Here is a 16,993-nt window from a genome sequence, read left to right as displayed (position 1 = left end):
TTCTTCTCATATGCAAATAGTAGTGTGGCAATGTCCATTATTTCCACGATTGTGTGGATCACTTGAAGTCCGCCTTGCCATGAAATTTCAGGGATTCTCCTATCATGGTCTCCAACAAACAATTCCAATTTCACAAAGAGAAATAATGTATTTGGCTCAATTTTGATAAGCTTATCACTGTGGGGCCAGACTCTACGATTGTTAAGGAGAAACGATTCAGTCTTATTGCAAAGGCATTGGGACATTTGTTACATCTTTTGCCCAGCACCTTGGGAAGATGATAAATATTAAAGATTGTTTCAGGCGGTTGCTTTAATGTGACTGGTAAATCTGAGGAGGAAACCCCTTGGGTTGTGTGAGGAAGTTGGATGTCACCCCAACCCCTCATTTTTGGGTTAACGAACAGTTTCAGGAAGAAATCGGCAAGAAGGAAGTAACAGCATTTGAGGAACTGGAAGTAAGTTATTTTGTCAGATTATACAATGAAATAAGAACTAGCTATATCAATTTTCCTTCATACTGATTGCACAACTGTTATCGTCGGCTAAGAAAGAATGGTAGTGGTTAGAATAGAATCCTGTGGGTATGGACTGGGTGCATGACTCTCACACTAGCAGTTGGTTGGGTGATCTATAGTGGAGCATGGAGAATATCGAGTTGGAAGTCACAGTCAGACCGTCAATCATATGCTTAGACAATACACGGTATCCATGTCTTTCACCAGTGAAGACCGTTAGAAGGGAGAGTGTAGTCTACGAGTGTAGACTAATAGACGTGTGGGAGTTCCACCATTTGTAGGAGTCACCAAGTTGGACCACTCACAGCAGCAATATCACACGTTCACATCAAGAAAGAGTGGCTCGAGTTGTAGACAAATAGTATAGCCAGCGATATTTTGGTCATAATAGGTCACGTGGATAGTTCATCTTCAACAACCAATCTCCAAGTTCATTAGTTATTGTTTTGTAAGGTTATAATCAATTGTTGTACGTAATGGAATTGAACTCACTCCATTGTCCTTGCCATGCTTTCAGTTAGTCTGTTGTAAGCAATAATAATCTAATATGTTGTTCCTAGCATTACTATCATTATTGATTCCGCATTAAACATCTTCTTAGACTATTGGCATACATTATTAGAATCAGTTTATTATCAATGGCCTCATAGTTTAATAGAGCATGCGTACACCAATTGTTTGACAAAATTTCCTTCAGCGTGATTTTGAATTTTGTATCAGATTAGGCAAGGAACATTTTGATGTCATGAGAAACAATTATGCCTGAAGTCTCAGAAGTGTCATAAGAAAGCAGTATAAGTCTATGGGGCACAGTGGTTTCAGCACGTGGTTTGATTTGTGATTCCCATTGTCAAGATACTTTCAGCTTAGAGGAGATTCTACACTGTGGGCATGCTAAAGAAGTACGTGATACAAATGAAGGACCTTTAGTTCTATTGTTAACACAAGGAAGTTGAACTAAGCATAAATCATGTTGAATCGAGCATCCATCTTGCTAATTCGGTAAGTAAAGGCTTTGGATAAAATCATGAAAAATACTATGAAGTTAGCCCAAAACTCTAAATCCGATATAAGAGCTAAGATACTCGACATTTTTGGAGAGTATAAAGAACTTCCTACCCGAATTCAAAATGATTTATCATTCGATGATTACTTGAATTTTCATCTAGAACAACAAAACAAGACTGATACGGCAAGAAGGAAATATTTGGATTTGGTTTAGGATATTCTCGCAAAGGTCCTAAGCAAAAACGCATATGAATAATTTCTAGCAGATCAAGATCATCGAATAGAGGTTCTGGAAAAAGAAGAGCAGCCAACTACCATTGATTTACAGCTTTCTAGCGACCATGTAGAAGATGTTACACAGGGTGCAAGTTTCTATGTTGGTGAAGTAATGGTTAGTGTTGACAAGTAGGTTGATGAGGTTGGTTGCATGCGAGGTAATAGCAGATTGGAATTTTATGGTGAACCTTATATTTCTGATACCCATGACAAGAATTTAGAGGAACAATCTAAGATGACACTGCAAGACGATGAACCACTTCAACGAGACAATAATGAAATGCATACCTTAAAGAATCAGTTGAAGGTTAGCAATGACATGGTTGTGGCATCTTTGGTACGTTATGACAGCATTCACAAAAAGGTTGAATATCTCTATTGGATGGCTCAAAGGAGGAGTGGAAGGAGATTGGCTTATTGCTGATTTGCAGGTGATCAAAACAGCTCTTGAGACTATGAAATCAGATTATTTGTATTTGCTCTTCGATCGGGATAACATTCTTAAGGTTGCTGAAATACATGTTGATTAGCTAGATAAAGAAAGGAATGAGATTATAGAGCTCAAAAGGGAGCTTAAAGATACTCATGACACATTAGATGATGCTCAATTTTCTCTTCAGAAAGCAAAAGATTAGATCAGGGTCACGAATCACTCTCAGGAACATGAGGGTAAAGTGAGCCAAGAGTTTTTCGAAGAAGTCATTGTTGAGCTTGATAGCATTCAACAAACTTATGACTTGGATAGTTGCCCTAAAAGACCAAGTACCGAAATTTCAGATCACATTCAGCTTATCAATAACCCCATGTTTGAAGTAGATGGTGATTGGATTCCCGATAATCCTCTTTTTGAGATAATCAAGGACTCTCCTTTTGATTATCATGATGAAGATGATTTTGATTTCAGGATATGGAATCCTGGTACGATTCCTATTAATGAATATGGGTCACAAGATGGAAGTAATGATTTGACTATGGTTGTTCATCATTGGATCAGTCCACATTGGGTTCTTGATTTCACACCATACAAGAGTTGGTTGGATTATATACATCAGCCTTTGGATAGTTTGTGTTGTAGTTTTGAGAAGAGTTATGTGTTGATCATAGGAATGCTCTTTCAGTTTCACTCTTATTCATAGTACCTATGTACTCAGAGGTTCCCTAGATTGAAGATGACAATATGGTATTTGTTGCGCCCAAGGTGTTACCTTCAAATTTTGAGTGGCTTGTTTATTACATCATCTATTTAGGTCGGGTTGTCACCATCTACTAGGTTATACATAGTTCATGGATACATTTCTACCTTATCATACTGGTTGGTTATAACAACAGGGTTTGGGATTCAAGTGTTAATCATATCTACTTTGGCTTGTTGAGGACCTTGTTGTAACTCTATTCAGTTTGAGGTTGGATTCAGTGGTATCAGTGATGATCAAAGTTGTTCAATTTACAAGTGAAATTTTTTTTCAGAGTTATATGGGATCCAGGGATCCGGTTGAGAGATAGATTGCAAAGTGACATCTTGCTTCACAGTGTGGCCGAAATTGTTTTCAGTTTGGGCTACAGGGCTACCTACAGACTCGTATGGGATCCTGGTACTAATTGCTTGAGGACAAGCAATTTTAAGGAGGGGAGATTTGTAATGTCCCCTTTTTGGGACATTAAAAATACTGAAGTCTTATTTTATATAATGTTAAAATTGACTATGAGAGCGTAGACTCAAATTATTAAAAGATCAATTAATGTTATAAAGAGGGCAAAAGGTCAAGGAAGAATAAGACGAAATGCCAGAGGGAAGTTGAAGAGTCACAAGGAAATAGGACAAAAGACAGAGGGAGTCGAAGAGTCTTAGTTTGTGTATTAAAAAGGGAAGAGGCTCATTCCTGGGTATGCTTGATTTATGATTCAATTTCAATTTTCTCTCTTGCGAGAGTTATTCAGAAAGCTTCAATTTTTAGCTAGTATGAGGACGTAACCCCTTATGCTGGCAGACAGTGGATAGAAACCCATTGTTCGGGAGACATCAATTCAGGTGTTTCATTCGTGCTTACAGGTTCTTATTCTAGTATTCCAATCTGTCTGTTAATCTGTATTTATGATTGGGTTTTTGTACTAGTTATTGTATTGCTGTTGTATAATACAATAACATGTTTATGGAGTTGTATGAGAGTTTTCTGATTTTATCATTGTGGGTCTGTAATGCATTTCTATATGCTTGAAATCTTAATATTAATCTGAAAAGAACGAGTTTATATTTATTGGAGAATCAATTGGTTTTCTACTGCTGTTCGTAATTCATATGCCTTTGGTTTAAGTTCTGAATATCAGTTTTGAGGAAACAATTAGATAATTATCAGTTGGATTATTTTCCAGCGTTTACATTGCTAGTTTAATTATGATACGATTTTATGTTTTACAATCTAAATGTTATTCCGAGAAGAAATCAAGTAAATATCCAATTAGGGATATTTCAGTATCATTTGACTTGCCTCCCTAAACAACCAAAAGAATCACTAATGACTTAACAAGGCACTAGAATAACCCAATTGGATTTTCATCTTTCCCACCCAAAAATACCCATGGTTTCAAATGTACTTCCAATAATGGAAAAGGAAGACAAATGCCATGTTGCCATTAATGAGAAGGTTACGTTTTTGACATCAAGAGTTTCCATGAAAGCTTCAAAGTTTGAAACTATCATTTTTTTAATTTTAATGAGAAGTAAGCTCGCTTTGCACACCTTTACCATTGATCACTGATTCCCCTTGATTCCCAAAGTAATAGAGCAACCTTCAGAGCATTATACATACCAATTTGTTTTCCAAAAAGAGGGTTTTCCACTTTTTATATCCATGCATCCATGAATAAAAGGAGCTTCTATGATGTTTCAACTCTTGCAAATTCAATTATTCTTTGAGCAGAAAATGTTTACGAATCTCAACAAGGATAATATTGTAAATGGTTCTTGCAATTGAATGTCTCCACAATTCCATTTGTGAATCTTTTAAGAAGTTACAATTTGAGGTTTCCTCTTTCTATTTTGCTAGTATGGATGTAATCAAATATTAGATGTATGGGAGAACATTTTAAATTGCTACAACCATTGTCATTGTTTTCTCTTTATTGCATATGAATTTAAACAATGTTGAATGGATTACCAAGTGTTGTTAGTTGCTTGTTGCTGGTATTTGTAGTGTATGTATAAGATAAGATAAGATAAGATAAGATAATGATATTAATGTCCAATAAAAGACCAAAAAAAGGTCTGTGATTTTAATTTGTTGTTCCTCATGGCATGCTTGAGGTCCATGACCAAATGAACCAAGCAAAAATCCTAGAAGTAACAATCCACCATAAACCTAAAACTAAAAACATCTTACACCAATAGTGTAGTAGGAAGTAGATTTGTATGTGCTCCATAACTCAATGTTATAACTAGGAAAAGCATCTTCATCGAACTATAACAATTATCATGATGAAGAGTCATTTTGTGCATACCAACATCTTGTTGACATGGATTGATATAATTATTAGCTTAATAGAGATTACAATGGTACAATGGTCTTTGACTTAGTGATAGCCTCTGGGGTTAGTTATACAATGTGTACTATTGCACAACTTATATAATTCTCTATCTTCAATTGTGTTTAATTATAATCAAGCAAGCTCTAGGGGAAGCCCCCTAGGTCTAGTTGAAACCAAAGTCAAAGGTCTTATCCATAGGTGAAATACTCATCAAGTACTTGCCAAGTATTGAAAAAAACTCACAAATTTTCAAGCTTGTGAAGATTCATGAGCTTCAGGCTATGGATGTATGGTAGTGATTAGAATCTTATGCCCATTGGAACCATGTTCAAGGTTATGAAGAGAGCACTGCCCCATCAAATTGACCACAATTATGTGCCCGATATCATAGGTCAACTAGACAAAGTGAACATCAAGACAAAGTGTGTTTTAAAAAAATCATCCATGGAAAATAAATAGTTCAAGATGCCAAAGTGAATTCTGAGTCATTTTTTGTGCCTTCTGATGGAGCCTAAAAATTCATAAGTCTCTATTCTCCTAATTGCTTCATCATCCATGTTGTATCAGCCAATGGGAAATACATGACCAAGAGATGCATATGTTTGCAATATATATATTCAAGTCTATGATTATAATATTGATGTGGAAGCTAATAAGAGGAGTGAATGGAGCAAACAAACGTAACCAATGCATCTTTTGTTATCCATTATTGTTTCAGGAATCTGAGATGGAGTATTAGTTTCTTGGAGCTTATCAGAAATTTCTATCCTTTCAGGCAGCCTTCGCAATGTGCTATTGTTTAGGAAAAGCTTACTGGGAAATCTTTTCTTTATGCTGTATAGCATAATGCTACCATTAATCAATAATCCATGAGTTATTGGGAAGATATACAAAGTTCCAGCTACTGGCAGTACATAGATGAAAAGAATGATCTACAGATGCAATTCAATGTTAACTAATTTGTCTTGGGAATGCTGCGAGAACAGATGGTATGGGAACCAGAGGCAGTATAGCTGAAATAAAAAAAGGGAAATCAATGAAACAATGCCTGGATGTGGAGATTGCTGGATTCAGAATATACTAAAGAAATATGTATTATCTGAACAGTAATTGAAGTAACTGTCAGAATATGAAACAAGTTAGTAAAACCTGCTTTTCAGTGTAGCCCCATTTACTATATGTATAAGAAGAGGTGTGGCTAGTATGGTCCAGATTTTGGAGATAGGTGTTTATGTGAACTTACAGTTGTTGTTGCAGATCCATTCTTATCTTATTTTATTTTTGGCATCTGAGGCTTGATAACTCGTATTTAGTTGTGGGCAAAATAGAGTGCAGAATGGCATTTGACACCGATTAATAATGACGAAAGGAGTTGTCAAAGGCATGTATTTGGCATGTCAGATATAAGGCAGGGGCATGTGCGAAATTGCTCAAAGATCATCCGTATTTTTAGGACCCAAACTCGATGCCTCATCAGATGATCCCAATAGTTCCCTTGCAGTTTTATTTTATTCTTCAACCTTATAAGCGATGATGGGTATTTACCTGAACATGAAACTTATAAATTTTTATCTAATATTATGAATTCGTTGCAGGTTTGGAGATATGAGGACAGAAAAGGATGCGCAAATGTCTCGTCTCAAGAATGTAAATTCATTGAACAGGCACTCACAATTATCAAGATGTTATGGACACAGGCAGGAGTATCAACACCACAACACATATACTTAAGTATTGTTCAGGATGATTCACCCATAGGCTGTGTATTTGCACAGGTTTCTTCAATGGCAGGAAATATGATATATGCGCCAGGAGTAACCTGGATGCTTCATATGATAAAGGACCCGCGTAAAGAGAGTTTCCACCATCACAATTCAGTGTTATTCATGATACCTAGACACCTGCACTTTGATACTGTTCAGAATGAGTTCGTTGATAAGTGTGAAGGAATCTGCCTGTGCATGAATGGAGAGAAAGCAAAAGGATCAGTTTGGACAAGGCAAACCATTTCCGAATAATGAGACCATATTCAAGCAAGGTTCAGGCATCTAGATGATGGAAGAAGGATTTGACTAAAGCAAGGCGTGACTCATTAGTGGTCGTCAATAGCTCTCGGGAGTTTGAGGGCCTGTAAATCTAACATATCATATAAAGAGGGTGTCGTACATGTGTGAAGAATTCATAAACAAGTGTTGGAATAATGTTGCTCGACTCTTCAATTAACCATTCATATGGTCAAGCCAAGTTATTATATGCTCTAAAACGATTGGAAGGATTAAATAATCCTTGCGGTTATAATTGTTAAGCTAGGATTAGGTATATTGAAGAGGTGCGATATTTGGGAAGAAAACTGATGTCTTTTCCTCCTTTATAAATATGTGAAGTGAAGCCAAACACGGGGGACTTATGACATTATTATTATTCATATTTTAAATTTTTTTTTTGCCTTGCGATGATGTATTATATTCTTTTAATTGGTGAAGGAAATGACCTTTTGAACTAAGCCTCTGGATGGTGAATTATGGAATAAATTCTTGTTCGATTCTGGAGTTGAATTATATTGGATGGATCACCTGTAGGGAATGTCTCCCGTACGATTTTATTTCTGGATTAGTAAGAAGCATTTATTTAATTTACTTGCATTAGAGTTTTAATTTTTTATTAAGTTGTGTCCTTTATAAACGTTTTTTTTATTATTTTCTATAAATATTTTAATATTTCGATAAGTGGACTGGATCGTTATTGCATTTTAAATCTGATAAACTTAAATATTGTGAAATACTTTATTGTTTCCGTATTTAGGTCTAATTTGTCTCCGCAGGAGTTAAAGTGCATTTTAGACTAATTTGAATTGCATTCATATAATTGATCCGTCGCGTCTGAATTATTAAATTTGTTTATAGTTAAAATATATTAAACTTTATAAAGTTGTACGTTTCAACTAATAATATTGACTCTATTGCTCATTTTATTAGGCACTGGTCTTTCATTCTTAATTCATAATCCATACGCTGGCAAATGTTTCATTTCTTGCCTTTGCGGAATTAATATATTCATCTGTTGCATTAATCTATATTTATTTTTATTTAAACATTACTTCAATCATTTACTTTTGTTCTCAGTTCAGAAATTGCAAGTTTAAAGTTTTCCTATAGTTCTTGCCATTTGGGAAACTTTTATTGTATTCGTGTTCTAATCGATCTGTTTTAAGTATCTTGGATCTAAGCATTTCGTCCAAGATTAGGTGCACCCGCCTCGGTCTTGCAGAGCCAGAAGTGCAGGGGATTTAGATCACATCGATCAATCCTGTCAAGTTGGCCTTAACCAATTGGATATCCCAGCATCGAGCAGGCAAGGCTCGTAGGATTCCAACCTGCGGTTTTGGGAACCAATACCTTCTTTGAGGCCTAGCATGCACTTGGAGCTTGTTCAAGGATATTCACATGAAAAAGAGGAACAAGCTAGATCAAGAATGTTTCAATGACCTTGTCTTTGTGCAATATGATTACACAAAAGGGATGTAGAGGAAACACCAATTGGTCCAATTGATTTGAATGATATAGATTCTTACAACGATTGGACATCATAGGAGCAGCCTCCATTATTTATAAAAAATGAGATCTATGATTTGGAGAGGAACACTATGGAGGAGGGTGAATTTTGATTCAGACTAGGTGACATTGACAAGGATAAAGAGGTTGAGGATGATAAGAAGTAATTGTCAATTCCAACAACATTTACATCTAGGGCAGAGGTCAAGTCACACCCTATCATGTTGACTGAGGAGGCACAACCACAATGGTCTCCTATGACTAGACCCTCAACCTCTCCCCTAGTTTTTACTAGAGCTGATTATAGTTTTACAAAAACAGTTCACTAAGTTAACTTGCATTAGACTATCAAACTACCAGCCATCAAAATTCAACACGAAGATGCCATTTTGCACCCAACTTGTATTTTAAATCAATTAAATATATTGTAACGTCCCCACTACTAGGGGTAGCCTGGTACAGTTATTTCCTACAAATTAATGTTAGAATTGAACAATAAAAAGATTGAGTATATGGTGTTCTACCCTCTATCCTAACCCAAACCTTAAAGACATCTCCAAATCGGGTTTCCTAACCCTTAGTTATTCCATCGTCTTCTCTGGAGTGCACTTTTTAAGGTTCTTCTTGGACAAGAAATTTTCTATCCAAGACCAATCACATATGCATATGCTAGCATCATCCAAATATTCTAGCACATGGAGATTATCTACTAATCCTGATCATGGTAGTCAGATGGAGACCTTAACGCCTCAAATACCCCATGAAAAAGATTCCCTTAATCTCCATGGTGTAAGTCTAGAATAATATCCATGATCCAATATTCCTCACATAAGTAACTATATTGATTATCATAAATGCATTCAAATTAAATATATAAAATCATATATAAAACAAAGATGAAATATCATTCTTCATATATGTTTCATATTTATTTCAATATATATTAGTAATTTAGGAGAGACAAACAACATATAAATTTATAATAATAGAAAATGTAAATTAAATGATGTCCATCTATACTTACCTTTATGGAGCTGTGCCCAAAGTCCTTAACAAAATTCACTTGAGATGACCGTGTTCTGACTATTTATGTCTTCTCTTCATGAGTATGGTTGGTATTTCCATTCACATGACATCACTAATCATTTCCCCTTTTGGTGATGTGGACGAATAGACCCTTTTAATGTGTTGCCAGCTTATTAAGAGTTTGCTATAAAAATAATTTAACGGTCCTATGCATTGAGACACAGACCAAGAACCTTCATGTATGTTAGATGAGGGATCGAATATTTTGGTTATGTGAATTTACCAGCCAACAAAACTCAACTTAGGATATTTTTATACTCTTAGCCTTTAATTCTTTACACTCTCTTTATATATTATGCTTTAATGCAGATGGTACGTGGCATTGTTTCTCGTCTTCCATGTACTTCAGCGTAACGATGATACTCTCCTTTCATTTAACACTCTATTTGCTAGTGGTGGGTCTGTAGGTATGTAAGTAATTAAATATGTGTATTCCGTCTAATGAGAAGTTTATGATTTTCATTATATTTTTTCGAGGGTGATAGTTATACACACACACACACACACACACACATATATATATATATATGTTGTCATCTGATTATCAATGCTAAGCCTAATACTTATATATCCCCCACTCACCAAGGTGGTGTTTCATTGGATCCTTTTTCTATTTCAATTATTGTTACTTGACCCCGTGCATGAGGGATTATTAATATTTTAATTTTGTGTATTGATTATTAATAAAGATAGATTATTATTTCTTTTATCAATTGATTAGGAATTATTTTATTTATCGATTACTTATGTCAACCATTTAATTATTTATATAAGGTTAGGACTTTGATAATACTGATTTAATTATATAGTTGATGACTTAACCACTTTATTTTATTATTTCACTTAGGGATATTTGATTGTTGTGATTTATAATCGAATTCTATTATTAGAGAGGATATTACATATATCTAGACTTAGCTTGTTTCTTTTGTGTATCAATTTATTGACTCGTTGGATGAATTTACTCATTGAATTTTGTGAAAAAATGCATTTCTAATTAAATCCGGCCAATTTTGAAGTTGTTGGGTTTTTGCCAATTTTTTTAGGCCTTGGCAAATTTTTTCCTTTGGCAAGTTTTTGAACTATGGTTTTACTGAACTTTCAGAACTACTCCAACATTTTCCCACCATTTTATAGGTTATATGATTGATCCTCTAACTTCCCTACCATTTTTTATCTCCTTGAGATCTCTATTATCATCTTGATGATGGATCACAAAGTTTGCTCCGAAATATTGATGAAAAAAATCTACATAAACTAAAGAAGAAACAATTGCCTTATTTCTCAAATGATAGCCAAAAAATCCTTTGACATTTCCTTAGGGAACAAGCAAATATATTTGACTTTATAAATCAGCACACAATGGATATCAATCGTGTTCAATTCAACCAAAAGCTCAACACTTTTGCAACTTGTTCAAAGTTTGTGGAGCTGTTAACAAAGGAAAAAAATGTCCCTTCTCTCTAGACACTTCCATGTTCATACTCAAATGTATCTTTGATGCAAAGCTCTTGACAAGAATTCCTAATGACTAGCATAATATAATATAATCTGGTCAACATAGATAAAATTGTCCTTGCTAATAAAAATAATATGTTTTACCCAGTAGAGATTTTCTTATCTAGGCATCAAATAACCTCATCAACATAATGACAGATTTACAAGGACAACCAAAGAAAAAATGATAAATAATTTAAATCACTACTCATTGATCAAATTAGACAATCAAAACACCAAATGACAAGCAAAGAAGATAACTTAGCAAAGAGTTGAAAAGATAACCTGGCTTTTCATTTTGAGGTGCAACCACCTTTGCTTTCTTGTTTGTTTTTGGAGGCTTGATGCATGAATTTGGCCTTGGCCACTTATGATTTCTACCATGCATCTATGGCAGTGCATTATCAAGTCAATAAACTTTAAATGTGCAAGCTAAGCTTTAACAATTAAGCCCAAAAATGTTATACCATTGCAACCGTTGAGATCTCCCCATATTCATCATCTTCACTGCTATCTACTTCATCATCACTGTCCTCATCTTTGTTATCACTTCTACTATCTTCCATGTTCTGTTACACAAAAGGCACCAATAGTAAGAACATATTAGTGCCAACTTAGAGTGAAAATAAGAGAGAGACTAACCACGAACCAAAAATTTACTTTTTGGGTTGGTAAAAAAAGTTTATAGTTGAAACCCATATGCTTTAAATAAATGATCAATATATTGAAAGCTAACCTCATCTTCATTGCACCCTCCCTCTTCATCATCAGAATCATCTTCAGATGTGGAAACATCATCCAAATCCTGCACAAACCACTCATTTCCATCAGTGACCTATGATATTGCATTCTCAGCTCAATATTAGAAAGTCAGATTTGAAACAAATTAACCAATCCCAATTATGCCTTGGCAGTTCCCTTGTCTATGTCATCATCCTCATCCTCGTCCTCATCCTCTTCCTCATCCTCATCCTCATATTTTGTATTTCCATCATCACTACTATGAAAGTCTTCAGAATCCTGTCATGGAGACAATATGAACTTTGTAAGCTAAGAAAATAATGCATCAAAATAACTGAAATATATAATACTGGTGCAAATGACAGAGAAAGGGTAAAAGCACCTAAACTTTCTTAAATTGCCTCAAGGATTTGCAAAATAAACAGATTTGCTAAAGTATATAAGCAAAAGACAAAAATTTCCAACCTTATCTTCCTCATCATCATCAGAATCATCATCCCTCACAGATTTCTTCCACTTTGGGACAATTCTAGAACAGCCACAGAAAAATAGACTCAAATACTTAGAAGAATGAGATATTTGGAATGATTTATTGAACACCAAATTCAGCCCAATCTGATGACATCTTCCATTTATAAGGGTTCCAAGCACAATCTTCTTCTTATCCACACGAAGATAAATAGCAACCCTCTCATTATCTTTGCGAGTTGTCTCTCCAAGGGCCATCTGCAACCAATAGCATATTTTTGGCAAAAATTACAAATTTAAGGCCGTGAAGATAAACAATAATAAAACCAACAGACTCAAGCAAACTCATTAGAATACTATAGGTATTGGAAGAAACAGAGCAGGCATCTTAAACCACCTGAGTTAAATTTACGGCATTGAATTGTAAGAATTCACAAGTCAAAGCTTGTCCAGGCTTCACTTCAACTCCTGTTCAGGCAACCAAGACGAAGGTTACATAACAGATAAAAAGCCCATTGCCAAAAAAATCACTCAAGAGTCAAAATTAAATACTGGAAATAACACAAGCAACACTTCAATGAAATGCCAAAGATGAGCCAAGGGATGCAATAACCAGTCCACTCAAGCAGTTAAAGGTTACAACAAGCACTCATTACAGAAACACAATCATTCGCAATCATTAGAACATAGGAAGTAAGCCAACTTGTTAGGAATAAAAGAAGATTGAGAAATGCCAGATAGCTTACCCCAAAAAACTTCCATTCAGAATTTTTATTCGTTCCTCTTTCTTTCTGAATACAAAAGGCCCTGAAAAGTTACAGACAAAGGGTGATCAACTGCATGTTTCATGTGTACAAATGCACTAGATTTTGTTTTTCTCATTTTACATGTAGAAAGGAAATGTGAAGAACCAAAACAAGGTAATCACAGTTTAAAAGTAAAAAGAGTGTCCTATCTGTATCTGTCCTGAAAAAGTCAATGTATCTTCTTTAAGGGCTTGTTCAATTTCTTTATGAAATTCTTGAATATTTGAACCAAAAAAGCCTAATGTTGCTGTATCTGCAAAATTATAGTTGAGCTAAAAACTTCTAACACATACACAGAACTCTAGCACTAGTATACAAATTTCTGAGTCCAAAGAAAATGGGTTTACATTATAAAGGCAAGAGGTGGTTTTTAGGTTTGCGCTAAGCATGTTTTGAACTATAAACCTATACATTTGAGATCACAGATCATAAATAGGTTCCGCAAACATGCATAATGTCTAATTGTCCAATGCAAACATGACACTTCTATAGCATTTTGGTCCACTGTCACACTCGTAAGGATGTAACTCATTTTTATATTCATCCACCCCAATATGGTAGTCAATAGCTCCATGTATCATGCAACAAGTTTCTCTAACCGTGACAAACTTACTAAAAGCTTCAATCATGCATAACTTGTGTATCCCTATGATGCAGATACAACACTTGAGGTCCGATGGTTGGTTGATCTAACAAAACTAGGACGCTCTGAGTGCAAGACTTGAGTTCAAAGTTCAAACCCCTAAACAGCAATAACATGACCCATAACTAAGAAAAAAATGTCATCAAATATCAGATGATATTTGTCAATAAACCTCCTAGAAACAGATGTCATCAAATATTAGATGGCATTTGTCAGTAAGTCTCCGCAAAAACTCTCATAGGGTGCTAAACTTAGAGAAAATGGTTACGTTTGTTCACATTTTATATTTATAAACTTTGCATGACACAACCCACTGAGGATAAACACCTGATGTATCCCCTCCACCAGACCACGTCATTTAACTTAATCTACAAGGATCTTTTATTCGCAATACCTTAAGCTTCTTTTGAAATATACTTCCCGCGTCGAAACCTGACTAGTTGTATATATATTAAATGGTATGTTTAAGGAAAATTAAAAAAATCCACATCCCCACGCACAAGGCGTAGCTCCTGTATAACGAGCTCTATATTATCTGGAAAGATTAGCTTTTAAATAGTATGCACAGCTTATAACAGCAGCTTGACGAAGTTTGTTACTCGGACAAATTGTTTTCAATTTTTAAAAAAGCAAAAAATTGGGATGAGCTCGGTGATAGAATCATCCGCATTTTCTGAGCTGAACCCTTTCAAAACTCAAAATTAATATTAAATTATGTTCAATTGGGTAAATTAATTAGATATTGACAAGGCATATCTTAGCAAATGAAACAGGGTGTAAGTCTTGGTAAGTCTGCCGTTGCAAAATACCCTTAATAATGAATTCAAAACCAAGTACAACTCCAAGATGAGTTTCATAAATGGGATACACCTAAATTGCGACAGCTAAGCAGAAGACTACTACCGCATTAGTTGAGTGGGCATACTAATCAATTGAACTATTGCACACAATTACAGGCCCCGTCGAATCGAGGGTGAACTTCACCGACTGTAAACTTCAAGCGGAGGAATACACAGCAAGGAGATATTACTCGATTGACTAATTAAAAAATTAAAAATGAAATGTCTGTAGTGATACGAAACGTCAAGCATATAGCATGTTTTTCTCTAAAAATTGACTTGCAACAACGCAGATGAAACCCTAGCAAGAAAACACATCTTTTTTAATTTTGCTATTTTCATGTCTGGGTAAGAACCAACTTACGAAATTCTGAAGGATAATTCTCTATAAAACCAACCTGCAAAACTACAAACACGCTACGAGAAAGTAACATGATAAAGTACGTTTACGTACGTTGAGACTGGCATTCTAAACTTTCAAAAAACACAGACCTTTGAAAATATGATGCAGTGTTCAACTGCTCAAATTAATCTGATAAAATGTGATTGTTTTAATTATAACGGCTTACCAATTCGCTCGCCCTTTAGAAGAGTCTTTTGTCAAGGGAAAATTTGTGAAGAAGTTTTCAGTAGTACTGGACGGAAAGGATTTAGGGGAAGAAAACGGTCTGAAATGAACTAATGGCTTGCATGCAGTAAATACGAGGAAGCCACTGCTACAAGGTGGCAGTTTTTAGGGTTATATAGGCAATCAAAATTGGCGCCAAATGAAGAGGAAGGAAATCATAAAGATACGTTACGAAAAATTTATAAATTGCTATTGTTGCTATTATTATTATTCTTATTATTATTTTATCGTATTTATTAATGAACATGATAATGATAATAATCGTAAGTTTGCCCTGATTCGGTTGGTAGGAAAGGATGGAATTTAGAAATTTGTTATTCAAGGCGGGTGAAATTGACATCATTGTCAGGGTAAAATCATTATCTTTTGATTTTTTATGATTTTAATAAAATATTTTCATCTTTCAATTTAATTTAAAAAGTAAGAAAAATAAAGAATATAAAAGGAAAAAATAAAAATAAAAAAAATTGAATAAGGAATAATTGAAAAAGTATAATTCAAGCTTTATATAAAAAAGGTTAAAAAATTAATAAAGAAGGCAAAATATGGGAAAAAGTTATAAAGAAATAAAAATGTAATTATTATTTTTGTTTTTAGTTTTTAGTTTTACATTTCTCATATTTTTATATTAATTATCATCATATACTCATTTTTTGTTTTATACAGTTATGATTTTAAATCTAAAGTTTTTACTTGTAGTTAAAATAGATTGTATATTTTTAATTTTATTATATTATTTATATTTATATAGTATAATATTTTTAACTTTATAAATTATAATAATTATTTATTGTTTATAAGATTGCAAATAGATTTTAGATCAATTGTACACAATATTATATTTTTTTTAAATTCTATGTTAGAATAATAAATTGTATTTTATAATATATAATTGTAATTTTGATTTTTAGAATTGAATAGATAATAATAGATGTAATATTTAATATATTAATATCAAATATATTTTTAGAATATTATTATATTTTTAAAAAATATATAAATAATTTGTATTATGTGAAATAAAATATAATTTATATAATATTTAATTAATACATTAAAAATGACGATTTTTTTTTAAATGTAAAACAAAATAGATTAGACAACTTTCGATGTTTCATTATGTAAACTCGCTAATAGGGTTAGTAACCCTAGCAATCGAAATCTAGGTAGAAATATTCGCACGAATTCTCACAAGCTCGACAGTTTAAGATCAAGGCAGAACACAACAAAAAAAAAAAATTCAACACAAAAACAACTTTGCAATTTAGGAAACACTACACAAAGGGCAAGGAAACAACTTGCAGAGGAAGGAAAGACAAAGGTGATCAACAAGAATTCCCTCAGATCTCCATAAAGAAAGCATTAATTCCAATAGGGAACAATCAATCATCAAACACCCATTCCTTTTCAA

General features: G+C 34.0%; 1 protein-coding gene across 3 annotated transcripts in view; it reads right to left on the bottom strand.

The window, feature by feature from the left end:
• LOC149564960 (uncharacterized) overlaps nt 1-15,669 on the bottom strand; it is a 48,735-nt gene extending 33,066 nt beyond the window's left edge. For 2 of the 3 annotated variants that reach the window (XM_089816992.1, XM_089816991.1), the window contains exons 1-8: nt 15,524-15,669; nt 13,413-13,473; nt 13,064-13,134; nt 12,664-12,924; nt 12,364-12,477; nt 12,194-12,262; nt 11,925-12,026; nt 11,743-11,845 (exon numbers count right to left, since the gene is read on the bottom strand). In XM_089816992.1, coding sequence (XP_089673118.1) covers nt 11,743-11,845; nt 11,925-12,026; nt 12,194-12,262; nt 12,364-12,477; nt 12,664-12,924; nt 13,064-13,134; nt 13,413-13,428 — 736 coding nt within the window. In that variant the 5' untranslated portion in view covers nt 13,429-13,473; nt 15,524-15,669. The remainder of the gene's footprint in view (nt 1-11,742; nt 11,846-11,924; nt 12,027-12,193; nt 12,263-12,363; nt 12,478-12,663; nt 12,925-13,063; nt 13,135-13,412; nt 13,474-15,523) is intronic. The other variant, XM_089816990.1, reaches the window with a different exon arrangement.
• Between the last annotated feature and the right edge of the window lie 1,324 nt (nt 15,670-16,993).

This window comes from Cupressus sempervirens, chromosome 3, assembly GCF_028749045.1.
Source record: "Cupressus sempervirens isolate cs-2001-9-10 chromosome 3, ASM2874904v1, whole genome shotgun sequence".
Classification (NCBI taxonomy): Eukaryota; Viridiplantae; Streptophyta; class Pinopsida; order Cupressales; family Cupressaceae; genus Cupressus; species Cupressus sempervirens.
This window is presented reverse-complemented; position numbering and strand designations above follow the sequence as displayed.